Source organism: Neolamprologus multifasciatus, chromosome 5, assembly GCF_963576455.1.
Source record: "Neolamprologus multifasciatus chromosome 5, fNeoMul1.2, whole genome shotgun sequence".
NCBI classification, from domain to species: domain Eukaryota; kingdom Metazoa; phylum Chordata; class Actinopteri; order Cichliformes; family Cichlidae; genus Neolamprologus; species Neolamprologus multifasciatus.
This window is the reverse complement of record NC_140443.1, coordinates 31,146,073-31,158,134: the sequence shown is the minus strand read 5'-3', so window position 1 is coordinate 31,158,134 and position 12,062 is coordinate 31,146,073. Positions and strand designations below refer to the sequence as shown.

Here is a 12,062-nt window from a genome sequence, read left to right as displayed (position 1 = left end):
ACACGGTTGTTTGGTCTGACTGTGAAGTCTCCTTTGGCAGAATGTCACCACGGCCGTTCGTTTCTCTCAGAAGAGGAGCGGCAACTGGATCCACTTTCAGGCTTTGTGACTGAGGTGGTTCTGCTGTGTGGAGATGATATGTATGAGGGAGTGGGAGTGCAGTTTATAAAGCTTGTTGGAATTTAGCCCAATTTCTCCGTGTTGTGTTGTCCAGTGGAATATTTTCAAGAGATACTCAGAGTAGTTTGTTATCAGTGATGAGGGCTGCGATAATGGATTATTTAACATGCAGCTTGTGTTTGTCTTTCGACTTTTCCCTCACATCAGGAGCCAAAATACAGCAAAACACAAGCCTCTTCAGCAACCTTCAGAAGCATTCTGTTGTTGCACCTTTGGTGCACGCCGATGTGTTGTCTAGTCTGCCAACCAAGCTGAACCTAAACAGCTCTAAAGCGAACTTCTCCCTATTGTGTCCTCCTTTGTATGTCATTATCTCCCACCCAAGAAATGTTGTGCTTTTGTTGTGCGCTTCTGTAAACAACGTCTGTGTGAGAACTTGGCGAATCGAAGCAGGTGGCTGCCGAGGCTTTGCTGTCATGAGCATTAGAGAAAAACAGAACACGGAGAAGGGTCAGAGCACAGCTGCGCGGACCAGCCCTACCTTGAATCCACCGCTGACTCGTTTGAGCTGTTGAATTCCGGGCAGGCATGACAGGGGGACAGGCATTGGATTTTCATTGTGGTGGGGAGGGGAGCTGATGAGCTCTGGCCCGCTGGCTGTTCTTAACCTTCAACCTGTCTGGTCAGGTGGGAGACACATGTGACTCTTGTTTGTACTGTACTCCCTATGCCATTTGAGGCAGGGAAAACAAAACAAACTGTAAACAAACAGGAACTCTGACCTTTTTTTATTATCCAGTGTTTGTTCCAAACACTTGTTTTATTTTGCAAGCAACTCCCCCCTAAAGACCAGGCAGGCATCTAATAATCAACAGCACAGCTAGTTCTCTTTGTACAAACTGTTGTTGCCTTGTTTTGATCTCCTGGAATTTCCATTATTTTTATTCTCTTTTGTTTTTTTAAACTTTTTTTTTCCAGCTCCGAAAAAACTGACACGCTCCATTAATAATAAGAGAGCTTTTCTTTTTCTTTTTTTCCCCTCACGTCTCCTTTTGTGTATTTTATTATGTTGAAATGTTTGTGTTTGGACCACGAATGCATATGTTCTTAAACCGAGTAACTACACCCCATTTAGCTTGATGCTTGACCCATAATTACCCACAATTTGCACGTGGTGTATAAATGGAACAAATGGAAAAACTTGGAGCTTTTCGACTCATCGTCATCATCATCACAGACACACACACACACACACACACACACACACACACACACACACATACACACACAAACACAAGGCTTTCCCCAGAGCAAAGTGAAAATAAATACGTAGATAAACAAACTCAGGGCCAAGTCACGTGGCCAAGTTGCCCGGGCCTCAGCTGATGATGATGGTGTCCGTGCCTCAGTGCTTCACAGATTAACATTGTTATCAGCACAACTCTCTAATAAGGCTCTTTCCTATCTGCTTGATATTTATGATGGATAATGCCCATTTTCCATTTTCCTTTTTCCCTCCAATTTTTTCACTCATGATATTGCAGCTTTGAATTATTCTGTGCTAAAATTAATGAGAAACTAGATTTATGGGTTTCATTTGTTTGTCAATTCGAAAATTAATTGGGTGTTAATTTTAGCCATCCCCTCATCAGTGCCGGTCGCAAGCATGCGCGCATTACTTTGCATTCATTGTAGCCTTCCTCTCCTTTATTGTGGGTCACTAGTTTTGCATACATTAAAATAGCCCCGCGGCTCATTCTCTTGATTACTTTTGGAGATGCTGTGCATTTGGAAATTTACGCCTTTCCGTTACAATTATGAAAATTTTTGCATGGAATGACAGTGCATGTATAATAGCCATTACTCCCCCCCCCCCCCCCCCCCTTTATGTAGCTTTAGAGAGGAAAAAAAAGAAACACAGCTCTTTTTTTCCCGCAAGTGGAAAATATCTTTTATTTGAAAAATAAGTGGGGGTGAATAACGTCAGCACATGGTTTATTTCAAATGGCATTTAATTTCGCCTGAGAATGTGTGTTTCTAATTGGTGTCTCAGAAGGGGAGTTGGTGCGAGCAGGGGCCTGTAGATGGAGTTGTGGCTGGCTGGGTCCCATCCCACAGTATTCCTCTTGCTCACTCCTTGTTTAGAAAATCCCATTATGGAGGGAGGCTGTGCCAGACTGGAAGGGTGAGCCGGGTCAACATCTGTCTGGAGGGAGAGGGGGGCCAGCTCAAGCTCCAGCCCAAAGAACAGGCCCTGTAGGCCGGGCCCAAGCTGCTCAGACAGGCCCCTGAGTGTGGGGGCGTTGTGACACACAACTGAACCGGCACAGGCCACAGTGTCAGATGACTCATTCAGTCATGCTTCTTGCGAGGGCTGAGAGGAAATGTAAACTATAATGCTCTTTGGAGTTTGCTTTGTGTTCTTGTACAGTTTTAGCTCCTCTTAGCCCCAAACTGCTGCTGATGATAGTGAGCTACGAGCCCGTCCCTAAAAAAACAGATTTTGAAAGAGCAATTCTCCTCACACCACTGTTTATTTTTTTAAATAATCTCATTTCTAGATTATTATCTCACCTCTGCTCTGTAAATATTCTTTTACTGACAAGTTGTCAACCCCAATTTCCTATCTGTCAGCCTGAGTGTGTGTCCCCTTGGGTGTGTGTCTGCATCTTGTTTAGATGGGATCTCTGGAGACGCTGTGCATGTGTACCTGAGCACATATAAACTCAGACTGGCCTTCCTATTACATGCCTTAAATGCAGCACCATAAATCTGCGTTTAGTTCCACTTTCACATTCTTTCATGATGAGGCCCAGTGTTTTAAAGGCATTTATTCTGCTTCATATAAATAATTAATCAGCCAAGTTAATTTGCTTCTGCCTGACTTGGTCAGCTTCATTAACTGCCCTGGAATTGGGGGGATAGATGCATTGCAGCAATGAAGCCTGTGACCAGCACACAATAGCTGTAAATCATTCCACTGATTTGAGGAATTCGGGCACAGATATGCACCAGTGTCACTGGCATTTATCCCCAGAGAGACAGAGGGGGTTTGCTGGGATAGATGGCATGTCTGTCTGGCTTTTGTGTATCCAAAAACAAAACTGAGGACATATCTTGTAAGCAAATAGCTGTGTATTCACTGATTGCTGCTGCCATAATTTTACATAAAGCGTGCAGTGGTGCTTAAAACTACTGCCAGTGTTTGTATTTTACCCTTTTCAGTTAGATTAAGTTATGAAAGTCAACATTTTTTTCCAATGCAAAAGGATTTATTTATATTCAGACCTGTGTTTTGGTGTTAATTGAGCACCCATCAAGGATTTGACTGTTTTCGTTCAGCCTCAGATTGGATGTTTCTCATGGAGATCCTTTGGCAGGCCTCACACAGTCGCTCTGTTTCCCATTAAAAAGCCATTCTGCCGTGGTTCTTCAGGGAGCCATGCAAGTAAATATATCCATTTCCATAGAAAGTGTTTTGTTTTGGAGGTCCAGTGTTTTCTTGGGCTCCTCTGCTCTCACTCAACGCAGGTTGGGTTCCTCTACATGTGTGCCGAACCCCAACCCCTCCACCATACGCCCCCCCGACGCTCTCCATATACCCTATACTGGAGAACACAAACAAAACCCACTTGCTTTTCTCCTGCCCGGTATGGACTTGTCATCTGTAAAGGATCTGCACTGGAATAGACAAAACAAAGGAGCTGTTCATTACTGTGTTTAGAGGCAGCCTGTGAATGCGTGTGTGTGTTTGCCTCATTGCATATGCTACACGCAAACAAACAAGACACGGGGAAGCACAAACCAACAGGGAAACCTGCAACAAAAGTGAAATTGTGTGGGAAGAATATGACAGATGTTTATAGTTTGGCCCACAGTTGAAATGCGACCTCATTGCAGTGTGTTTTAACAGCTGCTTCTCTCTGTCTCTGTCCCTGTTTTCTCTTCTTCTGCGCCTTCTCTCAGGTTTTTAAGTCATGATGCAAGAATCTGGGACGGAGGCGACGAGCAACGGCCCAGCCAATGAGAATGGAGGAGCGAGCGTTGAGGGAGTACCCAGAGAGGGGCGACTAAAAAGTGCCACGCCGTCAGCAGAAGTGACTGCAGCAGATTTCCTGCATCTCCAGCAGCACCAGGTAGACCATTCACACCTGTCTTCACTTTATTAAGCCATGTCAACAGCAGGCCGATCCGCCTCTTAAAGTGCCTTTTAATATTTAATTCCTCCTCAAAGTACATCTAGTTCATAAACACATTATTATTATTATTTATGTATACTGAGGCCCTTTTTGAATATTTAAAAGACGAGGAGTGCTCTTTCTGTGTGATTGTTTGGTTGCAAACGTGTTTATTGTAGCATGCAGCATCTGCATTTCTATCAAATATTTATTATGATGTTCTGACATATTTTAAGTATGTAGGTGCCACAGGATTTTGTAGACAGTTAAGGAACCGTGACATCCAATTGGATGACAGCGTTTTCCTCCGGCTCATTGTAAACACACCTCACACTCACAACTAATGCCACACTCTGCTGTACTAACCAATGAGGTGAGGAGACAGACGCCGGCGTTATCGTCAGTGAAGCCGAAACATTTTCACCATCTCAGACTTGAGGCAAACAGACAAGCTCTTTCTGTTGGTGTCAGCGTTATGTGTGGCACACGACACTGCGTTTAAAGAAACAACACTGAAAAGATCAGTGTGTCTTCTACTATCTTGGTCTTTGCGACAGCACAACTAGGGTTGTTGTCAGGAGCTGTTTGGTGATGATGCACGGCTCTGTGCCGTTGTCTGTTGTCACAGCGCATCCATCAGCATTTTTACAGGGAGGCAAACAAAGCTGTAGCATGGAACAAGAGGGAAATGGCATTGTAACACATAGAGCTGAGCAATAACTCAGTATTATCATTTATCATCTTTGAACACAATCATCACGGTGTTCATGCTGTGATATTTGGCTACTGATGAACGGTTCTGTTTTTCGGAAATGATGGGAACATTTTGATAATAGGACAAAATAGCTTAGCCGTTTAAAGAGTCATTGCTTGGCATTTTAGGTGATGTTTAGACATAACATAAATTTTATTGTGAAATTTCAGACGTGTAGCTCAGGTTTCACTTCAGCAGTAAGATGTCCAGGGCTTTTGCCAGGATCTTTGTAACACCAGCTATATGCACTTATAGCACTTTCCCCTCGCTATAATGCTAATTGCAGATCATGTGCTAGCACAGACAGAACAGCAGGGGTACCAGTCTGTAGCTCTGCACACAGGAGGACAGAGATACTGGAGGATTTATTTCCCAGTACCACCATGAAAGGGAAGCTACCATGTATTGATATATCAGAAGGGATGTTTTAATCCATGTAAGCATTGAACAGGTCAAATTAAATGAAGTCATAACGTTTGCATGATTGTTTACTACAAATTTTAACTTGTTTAGCATTTATTTATGTCTAAAATCAGGAACAATAAGCCACTAATTTTACAGGAGCTTTTGGGCTTTGGACTGGCACAACCCTGTAAGGTCACTATTTGTCAGTAGTCATGTTTTTGAATTGTTTAAAAAAATGTTTGTTTTTTCCCTTTTTATTGTAGAGAATGGGTGTATGTAAATATAATTAATTGGTCAAACATACACTCAAAGCAACATAATGCTTTAGGTGTCGTCATCTTAGAAGTGTGGTGCTTGTTTTGGTGCAAGATGCCCCTGTTAATTCCATTTCCTCTTTGTAAGTGGTAGGAGAAGTGTTGATTGTTCAGTAAGTACAAAGGATGAGTCAGTGTGTGTTCTGATTCTCAGCCTTAGTCTGTGAAGCCTTTAGGCCTCTCCAGATCATCCCCACTACCCCAGTTAGACCCCAGACCCCACCTCCCACCCATCTTTTTTCCAGCTCCGAACGAGCATGTCGTCAGTGAGAAAATCACAGCCATACTGAATTCATTACTGCAGTAGTCACACAAAACCATGGATAAAATTTCAATAACTGCAGGCCACAGTTGAGTAAACAGTTGCAGTGAAACTTAATTCCTGTTGACTTTTCCTTCATTCTTTGCCAGGGGCACATTCTGATTCGCTCTGCAAAGACAACAGGGTTACAACTTTGATAAATGCGAGGCAGGGGAGAGGGAGAGAACGGGCGAGAAAAATGTCATGGATGTGCACTTGACACCAACAAGGGATGGAAATAAAGCCTTCCCACTAGAATAGAGCCAGTCGTCCAAGCATGCTCCCTGTTTTCAAGTCGTCCAAAAAGAACTATTGCTCTCCAGCATCTGCCTTGGCATTTAAAGAAAGGAGAAACCAGCAACTCTCTCCATCCTGCTTCCATATATTGCGGAAACATTTTCTCTACTGTAGCAAATGCAGAAATAATTCCTGGTTCATGCCGTTTGAACAAATCCAGTGGTTAATTTGTGTGGCCCGCATGCAGGGAGGTGTATTAATTGTTGCCTGTGATAAATGACGCGCGGATGGGAACGAAGGACGAGATGTCTCACTCTCAGCTCCTGGCACTGGACTTTGATAGGCTACTTACCATGGTAGTGTTACTGGCAAGACAGGCAGGCAGTCTTTTTATTCTCCCATTAGCCTAGCCGAGGATTTTCCCTTACGCACCATGAACCATGTTAATTGTCCCCGGGGCATTACGATCTTCACTCAGTTACTCGATAACTTTTTACTTTTGTGACATTTCACAGTCGTTCTTTTAAGTTTTATTTGTGGCTTGCACTAATATGCCTCTAACTGACACACTGAGAGTTTTTTTTCCTGCGTTCTTTGTTCTCCACAACACATGCAAGGTGCCATTACCCCTTTAGGTGACGCAAAAATCAATCTAAAATGTTTTCAGACTCAAAGTGCAAATGTCTGAGAGTCCCTCGAGTGAGCCGGAACAACAAACCTGGCAGTGGCATATCATTTATTCTTATTAGGGAACATAACTATGAAAGACAGTCCTCATTAATAAAGATGGGGGATGAAATAATTGTAATCTGTTTGATCATCTTGATTCTGACAGGGGAATTCATCTTGTTGACTAGTCAGATTTGGGGGAAGTGGACCATAAGCTTGAATTAAGCATGTCTATTAGTAAGTCAAATATTTTTTTAGGGTGAAAAAGGTGTTGCGTTTCTTCTCTTTTTTCCCCGAGATGCTGTTGAAATTCAGCAGATTTCTCTATAGGAGGAACTCAATGTCCTGTCTGTTGTGTTGTAATAGTTAGACAACTGGGTGCCCTTGTAAACATTTGTTGTGCATCTTGTTGCTATGCTCGTTGTGTTCACTGTTACCCATGTGTTATTAATAAATGTCTCTATTATAGCATGTGCAGTTTTTTTCTTTTCATAGCACACGTGTCTGCAGCCCTGAACCACACTGTTTATTTGCTTTCTGTTTTTGTTTGTGTTGCAGAAGTTGTGGTTTTAACGTTATCCACATGAGGAAGTGAAGATACTGCAGGGGCGAAAATAAAACAAAAGCAATAGTATGAAAAAGTTTTGCAATAACCTGTTTTGTGATTTGTGATTTAAATGATTTTGCAACAGGAAACGGTGTTGTGCAGCTGGAGTTGTCACATAAATGCACGGTGACAGTAATATTCTCAAGGACACCCTGTTAGCTCTAGAGCTGCTGTCTTCACGATATTCACATTTCCTGTGATGTGTGGTCATTTTCAGCAAAGCATCTTACCTGTTTAAACACACGAGTTACTCTTTCGCTCTAAATTTGGTTCGTGTGATGCAACTGTAGAGCATTAAATATTAATATCCTGTCCTTTACAAGAGTCCTTTTAATAAACTTAGGCTGGTGTTCACACGAGAGAAAATACCTAAAACAATGATTAATAACTGCTTTTCTTTTATTGCATACACATCCATCTAACATACCCTGTCCAACAAGTGCTTTTAAAGATTTTCTACATATTGAAAGATAAGACCGGCTAGCTACTTTTTTCGTTTTCCTCCTCTCTGCCTGTGTGGTTGAGGTGTCTTTCGTGAGGTTGACGTCCATAACAGTGGCCACAGAAAGAGCTGAGTGGGCACACATCCTCTGCTTGCATAATGCAAATCATACACTGTCCCTTGTGGAGGCTTGTGAAGGTGGAACTGCAAATCTTAACTGTTCTCTGATGGCCAAGTGTTCCATGATTAGCCTTGCTCTCCTAGTACACACACACAGGTGCGCACACACAGACGTGAATAGTATATATATGCTCACGTAGAATAGAGTTACAAAGGTCAGGCCTTTAAGTGTAGGACCTGCTGGTTTTGGGCGTCCAGTCCACATTATGGGCTAATGGTCAGACTGAGAGGGTTAACAGCACCAGGTCAGAGAGGAGGCCAGAGAGCATTTTCTGCCTCAGATCTCTGCTAATCGTATGCACTCTGCAGCAGAGCTGAGGGCAAAGAGAGAGCGTGCTATGCCCAGATTGAAATACATACACTGTTACACAAGAAGAACGCACCCTTATCGCTGCGCCTTTGAATTGAATTCCTGCCAGTATCTCTGTATTTGCTCTACAGCAGAATAAGATAGACGTGTGCAGTGCGATGCTGAATATTTCACATGAATGACAAAGCCGTCCTCTCTCTGTGTGTGTGCGCTTTTTGACCAATCGCTTCGCTGCAGTATAGTGGCTTCATGGTGAAGCGGTTTGTGTATCACACTGAAAGGACACTCCAACATCTCTAGCAGCTCTCACGTATCTTCATGTATACTGTTCATACTGTCACAGGAGGCCAAGCAAAGGCTCGGGCTTATTGGAAAATCTGGCAGAGAGGATAACATCAGTGTTATGACACTGCATATTGCCCTAAATTGCTTATTGGTAAAATGATAGTGCTCGTCCAATTTGAATAATTTTATGGAATCCCTCACAGAACAGTTTAATTATGTTATCACACAACTGGCAACATCTGTCTTTATACCACAGCACATGACAGTTTTATTACAGGCTGAATTTCTTTGCTGGTTCTGGCAATTGATGTGTGATCTGATTAATAATCACACAGATGGAGGTGAAAATTGAACAGCAAAGCGTTGCTATGTGGGAAAAAGGGGAAATAATTATTAAAGGAAAAAAAGCAAACTCTGTCTCTGAAAATATCCTGACCATTTTACAAACGCTCCCACTTCCCTCAGTGGAAGTATCTCTTTTTTAAACGCTTTTACACGTTTATAAATCTGAAAACAAAATGTGTTTAGTCTAGGTGCAACTTTTCATATCCTCTTGTCACCCAGGTTTTGTTAGTGAGCTTTCAAGAGGTAAACCACCCAGCACCTCATTTTTGGCTTGCGGATGCTTTCCAAAACAGCCTGTGAACTCATCCATTTTGTTGAGTCTACCTCCAGCTGCTGCTGTCCGACTGACAAGAGATGAAGCGCAGGTTACATGTGTGCTGAAGCCCAGAGTTTAAAATAGTTGACTGTTGCTTGGGTCGACATCCTGTTTACACACCCTGCCTATGTGGGCAGCAGGAGGGGGATTACAGGAGTTGTTTGACATTGTGGTAATCAGAATGGCCACACTTAGAAGCGCACACACATTCAAACACAGTCGTTCGTCTTTCCCTGTAGCTCAGAGGTTTGAGGTTTTTTTTTTTTTTTTACACCCACATAAAATAAAACATGTTAATGGAGTTAAAGTTGATTCATGGTAAATAATTAAATTTTCACAAAGTTTTTTTTTTGCATGTGTTGGACCTTTAAAATTGCTATTAGCAAAGAAAAAGACAAAGAATTAAAAATATATATAAACTTAAAAAAATAAATGACATACACTGAAAAAAATGTTACTTTGAATCAAATTACTCTAATGTGTTACAACTACATTTATTAGTTTTACTCAGACTATAATTCTGATTTAATAAAAACTGTAACTGTGTATTTAAAATAAGCCAAAAATATTTATTTTTCCAGAATCATAAATGTACATTGAAACAAACTAAAAAAAATCATTTTCCGAGTACATTTGTTCTTTGGACTCTTCGGACACTGTAATTTTGTTACATGCAATTTTATTAAGTTCTTTCAACTTTTTAGTCAGTGTAATAAAATAGAGTTTCTACTGATACATAATTGACAATTGGTTTCTTATGTCCTTGTTCAAAATGTTACTTAAGAGAGCGTCACAAAAATCTATTTTATTCCACAGAATTCACTATAAAACAAAAGCGAGAGCTGATTTCTCTTGCTAGAAATACAAATAAATTCTTCTTTGAAGGACCAGATTTATTATGGTATGTTTAAAAAAAAAAAAAGCTCCCTTTTATGTACAAAAAATACAATAAAAATTACAAAATAAAGCAATGAAGACTATTGTTCTATTTACACAACAGCTGATAAAGAGAAAGAAAAACAAAAAACAAAAAACAGACCAGATGAAATGAAGCAAAACTGATTTCCCTACCCAGCCTCACCAAACCCCTCTTTTTAAAACCTTTTCACCTTTAAAACATGAGATCGGTAATGCAACAGCCATTAACATTAACTATGTTTCTAACACTGTGCAAACAGTGGCTACTTAAATAAAATGAATATGACAGACAGAAAAATCAGATACTGTGGTTCTAATTTCTAATTTCTCTCATATTAAAGTTTGTTCCTTCCCAATACAATCTAACAGAAATTCCTTACACTTCCCTGGAGTGTATCTGAATACAAATGAGCTATAAAAGACAAACAAAAAAAAACACAGAGTCCACTTGTCTCTTTGGCTGATCTGATGCTTAGAGCTTGACACTGACTCTACAGACTACAGGCTTTTTGTTGATTTTCTTCCCATGGTAAGTGATTTTTTATTTAGTTAATGTGAAATAAACACCTTCAACCCAGAAATCCCAGTTTTCTGTTGCAACAATGTAAAGCTTCAGTTCAACTAAATGACACAGACGCTTCACTTTTCTCCGTGTAGACAAGAGAACCAGTTTGTCTTATCACTGGTATTCTTATAAATTTAGTAATTTAATGGTGAAGATATTCATCCATGCCATAAAAACGCCAGAAAGCCTTTTTATACTTTTCCAAATTTTATAGGTAAGAGCTGGTGTTAGTACAGGCTGTTTTCTAAACATTTTTCCTATAATTCATCAGGTTTTGTGTTTGCATCTGTACAAGGACGACAGGGTTGGGATTAATTAATCAGCAAACCTCTCTAAACTGAATGACCAAATAGGTTTCTTTTTTATAACATGTTAGCAAGATAATGTTGAAAGTGTCTGATTCAGAAGTATTAGCGGTGTTACTGACAAGCTGGATGTAAATGCGGGTTTTGGACTAAACAGATGGCCGAATAGTGTCACAATCCTAACCAGATTTATGATATTAATTGGGTGCATCCTCAGTCTTTAGTTGAAACACACTGTTTGTCCTAGTGGAAAAATTGTGGAATGTTGTCAAGGAAGTGTGGACGTACAAATGCCTCCCATGTAAATGATGCAAGTGTATGCTGGTACCATTAGGAAGAGTGAAGTGGCTCTCATTGTGTGGTGCCCGGATCATCACTGATGGCCATGGTGTGCGTGTTTGTGCTGAAGTGGGCAACTCTAAACTTTGAGCAGGTGTCTGAAGCAGCTGGCTGGAGGCAGACAGGGAAACACGTCTGCATAGGTTCAGTATTAAATGGCTTAGAGAGAGAGAGAGGCCTCGGCTAGCCAGAGGACTAATGCATCCTCAATGTTTTATTTAAAGTAGTGCCAGCAACAGCTTCTGAATGCTCCACATCAACATGCACACACAAATCATTGCACACGGAAACACGTGCACACACACACACATTCAGGCAAACAGAGTAATTTAGCACTGTTTAGCTGAACAACTTGTGTGTTTAGTGTTGTAAATAAGTAACCGTTTTAACAGGGCCTCAGGAGGCTGTGGTTGGCAAAGTACACGCTCAGACATGACTAGCTTTAATGGCCATTGTCAAAACACAGTTTAAA

At 41.1% G+C, this 12,062-nt stretch overlaps 1 protein-coding gene across 25 annotated transcripts in view; it reads left to right on the top strand.

Annotated features, from left to right (window-relative positions):
- Positions 1-12,062, top strand: part of foxp1b (forkhead box P1b) — a 144,587-nt gene that overhangs the window by 62,022 nt on the left and 70,503 nt on the right. For 24 of the 25 annotated variants that reach the window (XM_085160966.1, XM_085160960.1, XM_085160978.1 and 21 more), the window contains one exon: positions 4,087-4,256. In XM_085160966.1, the coding sequence (XP_085017092.1) occupies positions 4,098-4,256 (159 nt within the window). In that variant the 5' untranslated portion in view covers positions 4,087-4,097. Of the gene's footprint in view, positions 1-4,086 lie in introns of those variants that run through there. The other variant, XM_085160975.1, reaches the window with a different exon arrangement.